This window comes from Plasmodium coatneyi, chromosome 11 (assembly GCF_001680005.1).
Source record: "Plasmodium coatneyi strain Hackeri chromosome 11, complete sequence".
Taxonomy (NCBI): Eukaryota; Apicomplexa; class Aconoidasida; order Haemosporida; family Plasmodiidae; genus Plasmodium; species Plasmodium coatneyi.
This window is the reverse complement of record NC_033566.1, coordinates 683302-701149: the sequence shown is the minus strand read 5'-3', so window position 1 is coordinate 701149 and position 17848 is coordinate 683302. Positions and strand designations below refer to the sequence as shown.

At 41.6% G+C, this 17848-nt stretch overlaps 5 protein-coding genes across 5 annotated transcripts; 4 read left to right on the top strand and 1 right to left on the bottom strand.

Moving 5' to 3' along the window:
* Nucleotides 1–1132: 1132 nt before the first annotated feature.
* Nucleotides 1133–4046, top strand: PCOAH_00033220 (Uncharacterized protein; the record flags this gene model as incomplete). The annotated part of the gene is given in 2 exon segments (XM_020060117.1): nt 1133–2569; nt 2583–4046. The coding sequence occupies 2 exon segments, from the start codon at nt 1133–1135 to the stop codon at nt 4044–4046; spliced, it is 2901 nt and encodes a 966-aa protein (XP_019915995.1).
* A 1301-nt stretch (nt 4047–5347) lies between these two features.
* Nucleotides 5348–8002, top strand: PCOAH_00033210 (DNA helicase; the record flags this gene model as incomplete). The annotated part of the gene is made up of 1 exon (XM_020060116.1): nt 5348–8002. One exon carries the CDS (start codon nt 5348–5350, stop codon nt 8000–8002), a length of 2655 nt encoding a protein of 884 aa, XP_019915845.1.
* Nucleotides 8003–8355: 353 nt separating this feature from the next.
* On the top strand, nt 8356–9985 carry PCOAH_00033200 (Uncharacterized protein; the record flags this gene model as incomplete). The annotated part of the gene is made up of 4 exons (XM_020060115.1): nt 8356–8922; nt 9102–9155; nt 9391–9455; nt 9626–9985. The coding sequence occupies 4 exons, from the start codon at nt 8744–8746 to the stop codon at nt 9679–9681; spliced, it is 354 nt and encodes a 117-aa protein (XP_019915691.1).
* Nucleotides 9986–10247: 262 nt separating this feature from the next.
* Nucleotides 10248–14559, bottom strand: PCOAH_00033190 (Uncharacterized protein; the record flags this gene model as incomplete). Its single annotated transcript, XM_020060114.1, has 4 exons — nt 10248–10406; nt 10553–10642; nt 10765–10841; nt 10998–14559. The coding sequence occupies 4 exons, from the start codon at nt 14557–14559 to the stop codon at nt 10248–10250; spliced, it is 3888 nt and encodes a 1295-aa protein (XP_019915686.1).
* Nucleotides 14560–15737: 1178 nt separating this feature from the next.
* On the top strand, nt 15738–17689 carry PCOAH_00033180 (T-complex protein 1 subunit delta; the record flags this gene model as incomplete). Its single annotated transcript, XM_020060113.1, has 3 exons — nt 15738–15753; nt 16018–16148; nt 16247–17689. 3 exons carry the CDS (start codon nt 15738–15740, stop codon nt 17687–17689), a joined length of 1590 nt encoding a protein of 529 aa, XP_019915838.1.
* Nucleotides 17690–17848: the final 159 nt, after the last annotated feature.

The window sequence follows — 17848 nt, the reverse complement described above, 5'->3', positions numbered from 1 at the left end:
TTTAACCAGATATACTCACCCATTCGCATGATACATTCGTTAACCATGCGCTTTCACCACATGTAATCGTTATTGAGCGAATGGGGAAAGGAAATCAGGTTCAGGCGATCGGTGCACATTCTGGAGGAGAATTTGCTGAGCGACCTTTGGGCGACGAAGTGAATCGAAGTGCATTGTACTTTTTTTTTTTTTTTTAAACGTAATCAGGCGAGGAGAACAAACGACGGGGAGGCCACAAGTGAAGTGAAAACAAGCTATCAGCGCCAAGTTAGCCGAGTGGTTAGCACACTGATCAGCAGAATAAAGCAAATCTGAGCGACCAGTACGAATATTAAAATAAAACGTACGAAGAAGCGTCACATAAAGCGCACCCTTTTCCCTTCCCCGTGTTGATTTTCTTTTAAAACGCTTAAAGACGCATATAAATTAACATTGTTGCTGTGGTGATGTGATATCTTCCTCGATGTGCGAACAGTTGTTGGCGATGGTGACTCTACTTTGCATTTTCTTTAATAAGAACTTCTGTAGTGTTGTTCGCAGTGGACACGCATTCCATCCCTTTTACTTTTAGTTTTATGGCGAGATCGTTACATGGGAAAGGGGGAGTACATACACAGGGAGGGATGTGTGCACGCGTTTGTATACTTGTGCGTATGCAAACGGGTCGTACTGAAACAGCTGTGCCTTTGCACGTTCGTATGCATGCTAGCGTCCCAGCCGTTGCACCTCCTTAGCACTTTTCCGCTTCACGCATTCCGTGTTTCAGTTGCTTAGACAGCTCTTTGGCGCACCTAAATGTTGACAATTTTTTTAAAAGTGTGAATATGCCGATGTAGTGGCATTCGCAGGTGAAGAGTCAGACATGCTATTATTTTATTTCATTTTATTCATTTTTTTTTTTTTTTTCCTTTTCCGCCCAGTTGTTTTTTGTTTGATGAAAATACATTTTTCAATTATCCCTATATGCTCCTTTTAACTTCTTCTCGAAAATTCCACGCACCATTTAAACGTGGTAAAAACGCTAACCAGTTAAAGTCGCACTTAAGACTATCGACGGGGGTACAGAAAAGGAAGTTAAACGGAGACGCCACATATACTACCATCGCGAACGTTTATTTTTGGCTAGCTGAACATGGCGACGAATCGGGTCAAATTGAAGCGCCTTTACAGTGAACACAATGAAGACACAATCGATGTACTAAATCCCCCCGGAGGACAGGAAAAAAACGTGGAGGGGAAAAAAGAACTCCACAAAAAGAACGCGAACATTTCCAGGAAGAATAAATTACTCGTGTTGTCCAAAGGGTTGAACATAAAGAACTTAAATAAATTGGACGAGTATTCCCAGGCGGGAGAAGTGGCAGCAAGACCGAGGAGCCGCTTGAAAAAGAAAGTAATCACTGACAGTAGCTGTGATGAGGAACAGGGAAAAGTTTATACATTTAACAAACGTGATGTGAGAGAAGCAAGCCACACACAAGAGGAAAGTGCAACTTCTCACCCGTGTGCCACTTATACGAAGACGAAATGGTCCCCCACAAGTGGGGAGAATAAATTTAATCAGCACCCCTGGAGAATTCGCACCAGGGGGAAACATGAACGGAGTAAGGTCATCGATACGACGGATGAGAGTGAACAAAGCTACGAGTTAAGCAACTCTGATGATGGAGGGAGGGGCATAGCAACTAAACCCCGCAGGGGTGGCAACGAGGTGGATGAACTTGGCTCGAAGAAGAAACAAGGGGGGGTGCTCAGCATGTTCTCACGAAGGGGGATGCACAGCACTGACGATGAGGATGATCGCTCCGAACAAAATGTGAAAAATAAAAAGGGAAGATCCACCAGCCGGGCTGAGAAGTTGCAATTGCGGGAAGGCCCAAACTGGGGAAGAAGAAAAAGTAGAAATATCCTGCACGAGGATGACAGCTTGGAGGAGAATCAGCGCAACGGAAGTTCTGACGCACATAATGAAGACGATGATGATGTGCAGGACGATAGCAGCTACGACGATGCAAAGAAACAGCGAGACAAGAGAAAGCAAGCCCTGTCGAAACTGAAGGTGAGAAACAAAAGTGCCGTTGCGAAGGATGAAGAAATATCCTACGAAGAAATTTCCTACGATAATTACGATAACTCCAGTTTTTACGTAGATGATGATGTGAACTCAGCCGCTGAGACGAACATATCCTACGAAAGCGGACACAAAAACCTCAACCATTTTGACGAATACGCTTTACACTTAAAAATTTTTAACGAGCAAAATTTGGGCAACGATATGATTCAGTTCAATTCGATAAGTGTGAAGAAATCGATCAGACAGTACATTGAATTTACGGCACTGTCTCTCTTATCGCCTAGCTTAAAATATGACGCCAATTATTTTAAGGCATCCGAAAATGTGAAAAGCGTCGAACAGTCGCTCAAGGTGATGTACTCAAGTATTCACAGAGAATTTCAGAAGAAGAATTCCCTGGGGGAGTGCTACAACTACGATGATGAGTATGCTTCAGAATGTGAGAGGAGAAAGGAGAAAAAAAGGAAAAAAAAAAAAAAAAAAAAATCTGAAAAGGTTATGTGAGCAGATTAGTGATAGTGGTAGCGAAGGTTGTGCTGAGGAAAAGTGCGACGCGAGGAACCCCCCAGACAGCAGCAACAAGGTTAAGCGGGAAATGAAAAAGAAGAAAAAAAAATACGTCTTAAGTGACAGCAGCAGTGGTTCGCCTGGTGGGGAGAACTGTGTGCATAGGGAGGACGATGAAGATGATGAGGAGTACGAAGCTGAATACGATGAGGAGTACGATGCGGAATACGATGAGGAGTACGATGCGGAATACGATGGGGAATACTATGAGCAATGCGATGCGGAATACGATGAGGAGGAGGACGATTACGACTTCGAATACGGACGGAAGGCGAAGAAGAAGGTGGCGGAGCAAATGAACGACAGCGTCATGCACAAGCTGCTGAACAGAGACATGCTGAAAATATACGAATTCGTAAAGAAGGAGGAGAAATTTAGCAATTACGATTTTCTCAAGATGATCTGCAAGACCAGTAAAAATAAGCCGAGCAATTATTACGATCGGTGTGTGCAAAAAATTGAGAAGAAAATTCTGTCCAAAAGAGACCAGTTTGAATCTCATCCGTTTGAAAAAAATTTTAAAAATATTTTAAAAAATTACGCAAATATATTTACATACTATTTGGAGTACAACAAAATTCACTGCTGCTGTTGTAACAGAAAATTAAGTTACGCATGTCCCGTTTTTTTCACCCAACCTTTTTATAATTCGTCTGACTTATGGGAAAATAGCTTTTTCAATTTTATGAAGGTAAATCATTTTGAATGGCTCGGAAATGAGCATTTTTTGACCTTTAAAAATCCGCTGGACAAATTAAGTATGAGAAATGAAGATGAATTTAAGATGAAAAATATTAAACAGTCGAATAGGCTATTTATAAAAAATCAAAACGAAAAGGAAAAAAAACATTTACTCATACAAATTAATATAAACCATGTGGATAATCACCCCGTTGGGAATAACGACGAACGAATCATTAGGCACTTGAAGCAGAGTGAAGAAATGAATGCTTTTAAATATGCTAGCCATTTTGATGAAAAACCATTGAAGAAAAAAAGGAAAGCATTTAAAATTAATTTCGAGCCTCAATTTAAGGCCACAGAATGTAAGGAAAATAATTTGAATATTCTTATGAAGGATATTTGCGAAAATTTTAGCGACCTTTCCGAAAATTATATTGAGAAAGACATTTTGGTTTTGCAGCTTGGGTCGTACTGCGTTTCGGCTGTGTACTATTGGCATGTGTTTCATCACTACAAATTTTTTTTCACCAAATTTATTTACCTGCGTCTGCTGGACTTGTATAAGAAGAGCAAGGATTTGTTTCGCGAGCCGCTGCTCCTCGCCTACGTGCTGTCCAAGCGGTTGAACAAGGACCTCTACCGCGACTTTGTGCTTCTCATGAACATTGACATTTCACAGATTCAGCGCAAGCTCCATGAGTGTGACTTGTTTGTTCGTTGAGGGGGTCGCCACTTTACACGCGATTGTACCGGTGATTGCACATTTTAACGGCTGATTATCCGTTTTGGGAGCGTAACTCCACCCGGGTGAGGGTTGCCTGTAAGGACCTTACGCTTGCGTTTTGCCAGCCACAAAACAAAATGGGGATGCCGCAACTACAGGCGCATCCCCCACCCGAGTACTTTTTTTATCCCCGCTTTGCAGGTCACACCACAATATAGGGTGCGACTTTTCCGAAGGGACCCCCTTAACGCGCCCCCACAGCGATGCATCTCGTCCAGCAACAAAAGCGGCTTACTCAATTCCCCCCCCAGTGTGATTATACATACAACGTACCTACGTGCATGTCTTGATTTTTTTTTTTTTTTTTCCCCCCCGCTTCTGCAAAAAAAAAATTCATAAAGGAACTTTCAATTTTACACATTTTGATGGCATTCCCTTGGACTGAAATTTTTCTGTAAAAGTGAAAGGAGACGATTTTGTTTTGAAGTGGGCACATTTTTTTTGTGCACTCTGTGGGTATACACGTAAATGCAAAATATACGCACGTTCTGAATTGCATGCAGGTTGATGGGAAAAAAAAAAAAAAAAAATGCTTGCTGAAAAAAGTGGAGCATCGATGCATGAGGAAGGTCGTTTTTTACAAAGAAAAAGGGGCCAGCGAAGATGGTGCTCTCTACCTTCCCCATTGGAATGGGCAATTGAAAGCTGCGCCGTTTGGAATATACACTCAAAATATTAATGATCACACTTAGGGTTAACATGTTTTATGCTTAAAAGGTAGCTCACAATTTTAAACAAAGTTGTTTTGCTTGAATTAAAAAATTTATCGATGCAAGGCCCGCGAAGTTGAAGAAGGGACGCAAATTCGTAAGCATGCCATTTAAGCGAGGCACAGTGAATATGTCACCTGCTGGCCTGCTCATTTGTCTTTCCATCACGATCGAAAAGGTGAATAAGTACGAAGGCATGCCCACAAAATTATAAGCAAGTGCACAATTTGTACCGCAGCGAGAACACACCTTGTATTTTTTCTTGAACAGAGCGACGGAAACGCACACGAACGAGCGAAAAGGCAGAGTAGCAGTATGCGCTTCAAAGAAGCAGTAACACGCGAAACAGGCAGAAGGGGAAAATTGAGGGCACCCAGGGAGGGGCCCTGAGTGAGCCAGAGGTCTAATTCGTGGGCACCACGTTTGGCCGTCCAGAGGGGGCGGGAAAAAGGGCCGCCCAGGTCGTTGTTCGTTGCGTTAGTCGTCCCCTTGGTTACCGATTAAAGCGCCACTTAAAGGGTAGCCCCCATGGGGACCTTCAACTTTGGCAAGCACAATGGGAAGACCTACGAGGAGGTGTTCGAGAAGGACAAGTCGTATGTGACATGGGTGAAGAACCTGGAAACACCCACAGGGTCGCTACTTAACTTCAAGGAGTATGTGTTAGAGAGGGAAAAGGGAGAGCAGAAACAGCAGGGACAGCGGGGGCAGGTGACCTCGCCAGGGCATCTTGGCCATTCGGGCAACCTAAGCAGCAAATCCACAGGGAAATGGTCACGCAGCCAAGGATGGGAAGGTGCCAGCTTTGATGGAAACCGAGAAAGTGGAGGAGGAGACACTTACCGAAGTAAAAGCTCGTTCGATAAAAGTCCCAGTGCAGTGCTCAAAGGGGTGGATACTCCTAAAGGAAGTTACAAAAATGAGGGATATTCCAAAACAGCTAAACCGGTGAACAAAATGAATAGCAGAGAGTACAAGACGTACGAGCAAGGCATAATGAATGAAATAAGCAAAAGCTATAATCAGAGTGAAAAGGGAGAAAAAGTCGAATTTGACATCATTGTGGCGTTTGAAATTTTCAGTGTTGATACATTTAAGGTTGTCCAAATGGATAACAACACCACTGGAGGTGGTAGGAAATATGCTAGCTTTAAAAACTACCTCCCGAAGGAACTCTTTAAAATACTAACCGAATTTAATCCAACATTAAAAAAGGTGAACAACTCTTCCTGCATGACGTTCGAAGCAGATAAGTACGAATACGTGTTGTCCAATTTGAAGGAAAAGTGTACCATCTTGGGAGGTATACAAAGCATCCCCAATTTCCTTCTAAAGTGTTTTGATCAGTACAGCCGATTTTCAGAACCGCAAAAGGTTTCCGAAATAAGTGCAAATATTCTGACGAATAATTTATGTCCATACACGAAAAAAAATTATGACAAAATGGATATCCTGGTGGGAGAAAAGCTAAGTGCAGAATTGAGGAATTTTCAAAGAGAAGGAGTTTATTTTGGGTTAAAAAAAAATGGGCGAGTATTAATAGGGGATGAAATGGGATTGGGAAAAACGTTACAAGCTTTAGCTCTCATGGCATTTTATCAGGAGGACTGGCCATTCATCGTTGTTTGTCCTTCGTCCATTCGGTTTCAGTGGAAAGATCAGGCACTACGATGGTTATCCCACCTATTGTCGGAAAATCAAATTTGTGTTGTGAAAAGTGGAAAAACAGACATCCCCAGGAATTGCAAAATGATCATAATTTCCTACGAATTAATGACAAAAAATGATAAGTATCAGAATAAGTATAAATCCATCGTGTGTGATGAATCTCACTATTTGAAAAACTCCTTTTCAAAAAGGACGAAAGCGATCACCCCCATTATTAGGAGTGCGAAAAGGTGTGTCCTTCTATCAGGTACCCCAGCTTTGAATAAACCATCCGAATTGTACGAACAGGTGTCTAGCATTATTCCTGACCTTTTTAATTACCATGAATTTTGCGAAAGATATTGCTTTAAGGACAAAAATATGTACACCAGAAAGTTCGAATATGTTGGATGTAAACACACAGAGGAGTTACACCTATTTTTAACCAACACGATTATGATAAGGAGATTAAAAAAAGACGTTTTGAAGGAACTGCCAGAAAAGCTGAGGTCAAAAATTCCAGTGGAAATACCTCCAAAGGAGTTAGGCGAAATTCTCACCTACCAGAGAATGTTAGAGAAGAAGAAGAATATCAACATTGGGGACGATTTGGACGATCTGCCAATGGCGGGCGGGGGTAATGAGTACAGTTATGGGCGAAGCAATTTTGGCACGCCCAACAGGGAGGACGAAGAAAATGTCTCCATTTCGCACCTATTCAAAATAACGGGTTACGCAAAAGTGAAGGCCATAAAGGAGTACATTACGTACCTTATCGATGCGGATATCAAGTTCCTTCTCTTCTGTCACCACAAATTAGTGATGGATGAAATTGACCAATTTTTGACAGAGAAAAAATGCATGTTCATAAGAATAGATGGATTAACCCCCGTTGATAAGAGAGAGGTATACATTAAGAGCTTCCAAAATGATGACCATATAAAAATTGCCCTACTGTCATTAACTGCCTGTGGGTTGGGGTTAAATCTAACTGCTGCCAATACAGTCGTTTTTGGAGAGTTGTATTGGGTACCGGGACAAATAATACAAGCAGAAGATCGAGCACACAGAATTGGTACCACCCATGAAGTGATCAACATACATTATTTAATTGCACAAAATACCATTGATGAAACTGTTTGGAGAATTATTAACAGAAAGTGGAACACCCTCACCACGGCCTTAAACGGAATGGAAGACTCACTAAACGTGAAAGAGGTAAATAAGTTCGACCGATTTATGTTAGACCTAACTAACGATGCGAATAAGTCCTATCCCACCTCGTTGGTCACCACCCCCAAAGTTAGGAGGAAGTCATTCGAACATAACAAATCATTTGAAACAACCAATAGTAACACCAAACGGGAGAGGGATATACGCGATTTCTTCAAGCCGAGTGAGAAGTCTGCCGAAAAGTTCGATTGTGCCAAAAAGAGGTCGTACGACACTCCAACGAAGGATTGCTCTTCCAACAACACCTCTCCAAATATGCTAAACAAGCGGTACAAAACTGAGTTGTTCTGGGAGGAAGAGTAGCCGGGACACCCTTTTCTGCCGCTTTTCGTTGCCACAAATTGGCTCTCCCGTTTGAACACTCCTGCACGTGTAGCAACATCTGCAATCACCTTGCCGAGTTGCACATGGCGGAAAAGCGGAACGTTCCAAATGTGCAGCGTTACGCATGTGTACATAGGTATCTGTGAAACATTATAAAAAAAAAAAAAATCATAACATGCGCATTGAGATGTATAACCTTCTTCAACGAAAAAGAAAGGTGTTCCCCAAGAAAGGTGCCCCTTTTGAATAGCAACAAAGGGAACATTTATTTGTTTTTATAAAAGTAGTCTCCTCTTTTTAAAAGTTACGCATTTTATTTTTAAAATACCTATGTGGGTACTTCTCCCCTTAGAGTCATTCAGTCGGCTCGTGCGTGGATAAACATACGCACGCTGCGCACGAACTGATGTGTTACGTGCCTTTTTTTTTTTTTTGTGTAAAATATTGCGAAATACGGCTAACCCGTTTTTTGCGTTATCTTTTTAAAACGATATATACACATGTATGTGAGGAAGTGTGACCAGTTTTAAAACGCATACACATGTCACATTGCGAGCTTTATTTGGGTACAATACTTCCCCCCCACAAGAACACAAAATAAATGCAGCTCCTCCGCCGCCCCTCCACTTTTATAAACACTGCAAATAATATTGCCATGTGATTTAGATCCCCCCAATTCTGACCCTTCATCTTCATGTAGTGTAAATACCGTTTGCTATAATGCCAAAGTTTAACTTCTTCCCAAAGGTCAATTTTTTAGCCTACATAAAAAGAATTAAGTTAAAGTACAACCCCTGTGCCGCATACAATGACAACTGCCGTAGCTTAATTTATCATATTGAAACACAGCAGAAAAAAGACAAGTTCCTGGATCTGGAATACAAGCTGGAGTTAATTGAGTAATAGGAAGAGCCAAAAATAAAACGAATGGGCGGACTACTAAACGGTGGTGTGAAATAACGAACAACAGCCCGTGTTACGGCGCTTGCCCCCCTCTACATACTTGCAGCTCTGTGACATCCCTTCATAGTTCACACCTTTTGCGTTAATTTTGTTTTTCCCCTTCTTATCAACGCAGTTATAATGAAGAACCTCTGATAGAAATTGAAATGCAAAATAGCAAGGTTTTCAAGTTAGCTATTTTTTTTTTTTTTTTTTTTTTTGCACGAGTGTGCGTTTGGCTAGTCGTTTCTTTTGGCAACTTCTTTGAATAAAAATATGCCTTTTTTTTTCGTGTCAAAAGATGCACTTGAATGATTAACGGTTTGGACAACGCATATTCCTTTTGTCCAATTTTCGTCTTTCCTTACCAACATGTAGACTTCTTCACCATTACGAGTGTAACCAATTGCCCCTCACAACTGCAGGTTTAACCCGGAGAATTACGACTTGGCAGAAATTCAGCGAGTGATTGACGAAGATCAGCAGCAGCGTAAGGAGAGAGAAAAAAAAAATGCACACACATGTAGATATATACCTGTTGATATGTGTTCATTTGTCTTTTATGTGTGTCCGTTCGATTTGATAAAAAGGAGGACATAATGAACTACTGCGCTGGGGATTACTTTTTTTTTTTTTTCCTTTCTTGTCCCCTTTCCATAGTGCACAAGAACTTTATGAAGGCAAATTTGTTGGAGAACAATGAGAATTCCTTTTGAAATAAAAAAGGGTGCCCTCCTCACGATTCATAAGAATAATTCGCCCCCTTGCGTGTGGTCAATTTGGTGTACATATGCAAAATGACATGTTTGACAAGGGGGTTACCAAGAAAAGAGTCACCAATGTGTAACAGCTATCACGGGTAAGTTGCAACGTGGAATAATTAGCTTAACAGAATTCCTCCTACATTTTTGACAACTCTTTTTGCGAACCGTTTTGAAGGTGGACGCGATGCAAATGATCCACTCGCATGTGCTGATATGCCCACATGTCAAATAAATAATTGGGGCATTACAAGAAATTAGAGGTTGACGAATAACCTGAAGAGCATTCAAGGAACGATTTGAAAAAAGTTGAAGGGGGGTCACGAATTCAAACGTCTTAAAAAAAAAAAAAAAAAGCTGTAAAAAAACGAATTTAAAACGAATTCAAAACAAATCAGCAAACGAATTGCATGTCGCCTTTTTACGAAACAAGTATTGAAAAGGCGCCATGTCGCTGTATCGTTTAAAAGAGAGGCAACTGTTGCGCGAACAACTGGTGGGCGTTCGCCCCCGTGGTAGTGTCACTCCAGCTGTATATTTGTTAAAAACTTTATAAAAAAAATAACGCTTTCAAATAAGAAATTGATATTCGACCAGCTCGCTTGTATTTCTTGCAGCAGCACCTCTGTGGTGTTCCTAAGTTTTTTGTCTTTCATTTTCAGCAGCTTCTTGCCGTGCGCCTGGAAAAGAAATAAAAAAAAATATATATTATACACATATATATCTGCATATGCTTATCGCCCGGCAAATTGCATCCACAACGAGCGCATCCATCTAGCCGTCTCTACAGCGGTACTTTTGCACCAACAAAATATGCGAGCCTCACCTTTAAAAATATGAATACGTATGCTTGAATCAGGTCGATGTTGTCGTTCGTCTTGACATGATAAATGAAGAAGTTCATCATGTTTTCCAGCTAAAAAAAAAAAAAAGGAGGTGGGATGAAAAATTGTAAATACGTGTATATATGCCTGCATGTGCGAGTGTACGCATTAAGTAGATGCACAGTTGCATGCCTTGGATAGGCAGAAATTTAACCTCGTCCTTGGAGCTCAAACAGAGGATGTTAAAGTGCACCCCAGATGGGGAGAGTCCCATCAAGTACTTCAAAACGTCTAAACAAAAGGGAAAAAGGAAAAACAAAATGAAAATCAATACATGTACGCACGAATGAAGGAACATACCAGCACTTTTACGGTGTAAACATGTTTTCTGCACAACGAAGAAGTGCAACCCCCATGTGGCGCATTTTTTTTCTTTTTCGCATTTACTTATGTATGAGTCCTCGTTTTGGGCCAACATTTCCTGCAGCTTCGACATGGGCATTTCAATTTTATCCACCTTGGTGATGTGTCTGTTTTTGTTGTTTTTCGTTTTTCGGGGTTTCTCTTTGGGCTTTGCGTGGCCATCGCCAGGGGTGTCCACCTGGGTATCCTCTTTATCTTCCACATCGTCAGTAACTTCGTCAGCAGCTTGGTCAGCCACATCGTCAACCACTTCGTCCCCCTCCGCAGCCTCCTCCTCCGCGTCGGTCATCCCCTTGGTGATATTTTGCAAAAACTCCAATTCCTTCCCATCTGCGTATTCTATATTTTTGTCCATCTGGGCGCTGAGGAAAAAGGGGATTTCTTCATTTTTTTTTACGTTCTCTTGTACCCTGCAATTTTCTTTTATCTTATCTAAGAAGATAATATATGCAATTTTGGACATGCTAAATCCGGACATGGTGAGTAAATTCTTGTTGATTTGTTTTTCGCTGGATTTGTATGGTTCGATTTGGTGGGTAGATTTGAGCGTTCTCATATGATTAGTTTGTGAGTGGGGCTTGCTAGAGGAGTCCCCTGCTTGAGTGACGTTGCCATTCAGGTATTCATCATCCACGTCGCAATCCATCCCAATGAGTTCCCCCACAGTTGGTTCGGAGCATTTGGGGGTGCTTTCCCCGTCAGACGATTCCTCCATCAGAAAGGCACCAAAGGACCGATAATCGTTAACCACGTAGTTGTTGTTGTTGAACAGATTTTTATTAGTAAAGGAGTAAAGATAATTTTCTGCAGCGCTGTGCGCCGTGTATAAATAAACGTCATTATACACCATGGAGGTGACGTCGCTTTTGAACAACAAATAATCGATAAACGTGTTGGATATAATTTCGTACACTAGTATTGTTTTATTTTTTAGAGCGAATAGAATTAATCTGTTGTCTGCACTGAAAGTTGCATTGGTAACTGCATAGGCGAAGTCGAACTTTCTCGTTATAGATTTCTGCTCAATGTCTAGGATGATCGTGTGGTTATTTGAAAGGCACACCACAGTGAGGATGTTAAAATGGTAGAAGGAAGCTATGGTAACTTCATCATTGTTGCGATTTATCTTACACTGACCAGTATTTAGGTACTCCTTCCTGATACAGTAGGAGTACATTAACTCACTAGTGTATATGTTCCACACTCTTAGGTAAAGGTCTTCCTTGCTGTTTGAAGCGGACACAAAATTACTTATACCATACCGGTAGAGCTTCAAAATATCTCCATTTAGATGCGCCTTCGATTTGAAAGAGTACTTATTCACCTTGTACTCATTTCTGTAGGTTGCCGATTGCATATTGAAGGAATGAATTTCCCCATCGCTGTAACCGACGATGCCAATGTGCCCACACGTGGATATCAACACGCTCGTTGCGCTTTTTATTCTCCTCCCCATTTGCACTTGATCTTGTTCTAAGTCACCATGTTCATTGTAGTCCTCAAAAATTTTGTACTCCTCCTCTTTGGATTCGCTGGGACTTTGCTGCGTTTTATTGGACAGGTTATGGATCCAGCCGAAGAGGCCCTCCCTCACTCCGTTGGGGTCATCCCTTTGTGATTCCACTGTTTGGGTTCTTCCCTTTGCTGCCCCTTTGGCGCTTTTCCGCATGCGCTCTTTGTTATCCCCACTGATAACATCCCCGGGAAGGGCCAAAAACACGTTGTCTATGATCTTCTTGTAGGAGGAGGCCAAGTAGACTCGGGTACAATCCCTCACACATATGAGGATGTTATTCCAATCGTAGTGCCTATTCGGATTAATGTCAAAATCGATGATGGTCCTATCTATGAGATTAATTTTTTTGTTCCATGAAAAATCTTTATTCTGTTCAGGGCAATGTGGGTTTATGATGTACAGATTTCCTTCCCGTTTATTTGCCTCATTTGCAGAGACCACTATTTTAAATTTTTCGTCGTCGAGATATTTTACATTATTGATAAATCCAACGCAGCTGTTTCTTCTCTTCATGACATCCAAGGTGAATGTAGCTTTATGCAGGTTGAGCAGATTTATTTTGTTGTCCCTCTGTCCCACCGTGAATAGGTACCCCCCTTGGGGGGGTATCAATATGGCCTTCACACAATCGTGAGCCTCTCGCAAAATGAAATAGTTACTGCTATTCGAATCGATCATAATAATCTTCCCTAATTCAGTGCCTACCAAAATGACGGATACGCTTTCACCATTAAGCGTGTAATTGTAGAACTGCACGCAGGTAATTTTGTCCTCATTCATGTGCACATTTTTTGAGTACACCAGTTCGTCTCTCTCCGTGTCGATTATGTAAAGTTCATTTGTCGACGTTACGATGCACAGTTGGTCCTTCTTCGATGTGAGGGTCATGATTTTTATGTTTTTTTCACTTCTTAAATTGACGCCTTGGAGAGCGCTATACTCGTGGATTATTTTCTCCTTGTTTATGTTGTACAGATATATTTTATTTTCACTGGTTAGGATGATCACTTTGTTTATGTACCCTGCGGGGTGGAGGACGCAGCGTATTTCGACATCGGAGTGGTCGTCAAATAGGAGGATCCTCTTGAACAGGTGCTTCTTTACGTTTGGGGAGCCACCCAAGGTTTTGTCCCCCGAGAGGGGGGCTTCTTCCCCCTCTATTGATGCTTTCTCCTCATAAGATGCGTCTTTTCCATCCATTGCATCTTCCCCCTCATCAGGGTTCTCTTCCCCCCATTCATCTCCCTGCCCTACGTCACTACAGGAGTCACTAACAAAACCGTCACTATCGCATCCCTCCTTGTGCACGTCGTTCCATATGACTATCTCCTTTTTGCTATACGTTAGCAGGTAATCATACACACTTAAAATATTCACAATATTATGCAAGTCATCCTCCAGGGAGAAGATTTTTTTTCCCCCAGACTCATTAACCTTGTAAACCTTTTTTCGGAAAATCACGTAGACGTACCCATTAGCGCAGTACAGATTTTGTATGTCCTCTGGATAATGCTCGGAAGTGTATGCCTTCCTAAGTTTATGTGGGTCCAGGACATAAAATGCGTTCTTAGCACTTGTGATGACGAAGCACTGTTGCCCTTTCATGGATAAGCACATTACTCCGTTATGCACAACTAGCCCGATTGTCCCATTCGACATAAGCAGGTTGCTTTGTTTGTGAATTTTTCTTCTAACAAATTTAGCAGGGCTGTCAAAAATTTCCTGCGTATCTCCTTCATTCCCATCCTTTGCTGGGTCTTCATTCGTGCAGTTATCATCACCTCCCTTGGGGGGAGTTTTCACCGCCCAATTTGGTTGCCTTAGTCCATTCACCCTAACCCCTGAACCCTTAAAGAATTCATTCTTCACATAGATATTATTATGCTCTCCATTGTTCAATTTCGTCACTCTGTACTTGTTCAATATGTTTTTCGACTTCTCTGTGGATTCCTCATTGTTTGGTTTGCTGCTCTGTTGGTGCGGAGGGTTCCCTTGGGCGGACTTCTTCTCTGAGGCAAAAACGTCACTCAGTTTGAGCCCCACGTGCGGGGGGTTCTTCTCTACGCCCATGTTGCTGTCGTTCGTCTGGCCCGGCAAGGGATGCTTAACAAGAGCATTCAGAGACGCAGATGGCACAACCTGGTGAAGAAGCAACCCGACAAATGAAGCCAACGCACGGGCCTGCAGAAGGTCACTCTTTGTGGATCTTACTCAAAATCATCCTCGTGGGTATGGAAGATTACAAGCAAATTTACGAGTGGAGTTCCACTTTGGTCCAAATATAAAACAAATGATCCAAGTGGAAATGGCGGGAGCTACTTTTGTATTGGAAAAGGAAAGTGGCCAATGAACAAACGCGCCACCCTCAAACCTGCATAAGAGTCCTATCAGAGCAGTAGGCGCTGAAAGAACAAACGAAGTTAATTACAAACTTTTTTATGTTTATCTTTTTGCCCGTAGCGCAGCTATGGACATGTATTTGTACGAAGCGTAACTCCGTGCAGCTGTACTTGTGGAGTTCACATGGCATGCACTACGGTTAAACAAAAAAAAAAAAAAAAATTGAAAAACTATAAATTGGAAAATTTAAAGCGTTACATTTTATTTGTTGTATTATACCCAATGAGTGAGAAAAAAAAAAAAAAAAAAAGGCATACTAATTGCTTTATATAATGCGTACTGCATATATAGGGGCCGTGCTTTTGTAGGCCGCCCTGTTTTAGCGACAACAATCCAAGGGAGGTGGCCTTGCCGTGCTACACGGCACAGTGACGTGGGGAAAAATAATAGCAAATGACATACATGTACGCATAAAATAATTGTGCAGGGGCAGAAAAGAGAAAAAAATAAAAACATATGTGGACTGTTATCAGCACATATTTTTTCTTTAACTTTTGTAAATTTAGCGAAAAAATTGTCACTATTTATTGTTCCTTTTTGTAGGAATTTTATTTAGCTTATTTATTTTTTTTTTTGGCATATATCCTTTATTTTTTTTTCTACATTCGTGCGTTCCCCTATAATATTGTTTTTGTTGAAGGAGAAAAAAATCTATAACTGCGCGAAGTGTTTTTTTTTTTTTTTTCATTTCCGCATTGTAGCAGCTTTGCAAAGTCTTAACCATTTAGAACAGGTACCACTCCCTCGTAAGGGCATAAAGCGCATATCAGCATCCAAGCCGATTGCGGATAAGCCACACACAGAAGGAGGAACAAAACAGATAACCCTGCACAGTAGGATCAATAAAAATGGCTGAAGTTGCAAGTAATACAATTCGTGTGGGAAATGTTTCAACGGAGAGGGACATTCTACATGTTAGGAAGGGCTGCCTATCGGGTGCCCCTCTAAATGATTGCTTTGTGTATGTGCAAATGATACATAGTGTTGTTTCTTTTGGGGGGATGATTTTCCTCCCTGGTGGGTTGTGATGAAAGTGCCCCATCCGTAGGTTGTACGTGCCATCCCCAATTACCCCATAGCGACATAAGTTTTTCCAAATTTTTTTTTCCCCCCCCCCCCTGTTCGCAGAAAACAGGAACTCGGAAAACTTGAACAGAAATGAAAAGCAAAGCGACGTGAGGCAGATGAACATTTTGGCGGCGAAGGCCGTGGCGGACGTGACGAGGACAAGCTTGGGTCCCAAGGGCATGGACAAAATGGTTTGTAGGAGTGTATCGCTGTTACATAGTGCAACATTTTCACCATCACTTATTTACGTAATTTCATCCCCTCCAAACTGTGCTTACTTCCCCTTCAGATTGAAGACGGAAAAGGAGGCGTAATCATCACGAACGACGGAGCGACGATCCTGAAAGAAATGGCCGTGGCACACCCAACGGCTAAGATGATTGTGGAATTGAGCAAAGCGCAAGATGTAGAAGCAGGAGACGGAACGACCTCCGTAGTGGTCATGTGTGGGTCCCTCCTAAATGTGTGCAAATCGTTGCTAGAGAAGAATATCCACTGTCAAAAAATTTCGGAAAGTTTTTTCGAGGCATCATTGAAGAGTGAAGAAATATTAAGAAATATGTCCATCCCAATAAACCTGAATGATAAAAACATGTTAATCCAAAATGCAATAACGTCGTTGAACTCGAAAGTGGTATCACATAATTCTTCCCTCCTGGCTCCAATAGCTGTAGACGTTATTTTAAAAATCACAGATATTAATAAGGACAGGAATGTGGACTTAAACAACATTAGAATTGTGAAAAAATTGGGAGGCACCATTGAAGACACAGAAATTGTAGATGGGTTAATATTTACGAGTAATAAAATTAGTAAGAGAGCGCATGCCATAAAGAATTTATCCCAAGCGAAGATTGGATTGATACAGTTCTGCCTGTCCTTACCAAAAACGGACATGGACAACACAGTGGTCGTTAAGGATTACAACAGTATGGACAGATTGCTAAGAGAAGAAAGAGTTATAATTGCCAAGATGGTTAAAAAAATTGCATCCACCGGTTGTAACTTATTGCTAATACAGAAAAGTATTTTGCGCGATGCAGTGAACGATCTAGCTCTGGACTTTTTATCCAAGTCGAAAATTATGGTTATAAAAGACATCGAAAGGGAGGACATAGAATTTATTTCCAAGACGTGCAATTGTGTTCCTGTTGCCAGTTTGGATTATTTCACACCAGATAAGTTAGGATACGCTGAAAGCGTCGTTACAGAATCTATTGGGTATGGTGAAATTGTTAAAATTACAGGAGTGGAATCGAAGAATACCATTTCTGTTTTGTTGAGGGCTTCAAATAATCTTATGCTAGACGAAGCGGAAAGGTCGCTTCATGATGCGCTATGTGTTGTTCGAAGTTTGATCAAAGAGAGGGCTATTCTACCTGGAGGAGCTGCCCCAGAGATGGAGCTATCCCAAAAATTGTACCAATGGGCAAATACCCTGAAAGGCTCGAAACAAATTTGCGTTAAAGCCTTTTCAGATGCTCTGGAATTAATCCCCTACACGTTAGCAGAAAACGCAGGACTGTCACCACTTCACATTGTAACCGAACTGAGGAACAAACACGCAGAGGGACACAAATACTTTGGGATAAACATTCGCACGGGCACCATATCTAATATGATCGATGAGAACGTCATACAACCGCTGCTGGTCACCTCCACGGCGATTAAGTTGGCCACCGAGACGGTCATGATGATTCTCAAAATCGACGACACGGTCATTTGTAGGTAACACGATCAACCCTCCCAAAGGAAAAAAGAGCGAAGCGAATTTTGTTGAAGGAGCAAAATTGCGTCCGATTTACTGCCCAGTTTGGAAGTTAACCCAAGCGTATAATGGTTGAACTGTGCAATTGGCCTTTTTCGCAAAGCAGGCCGTATAGCAGACAAA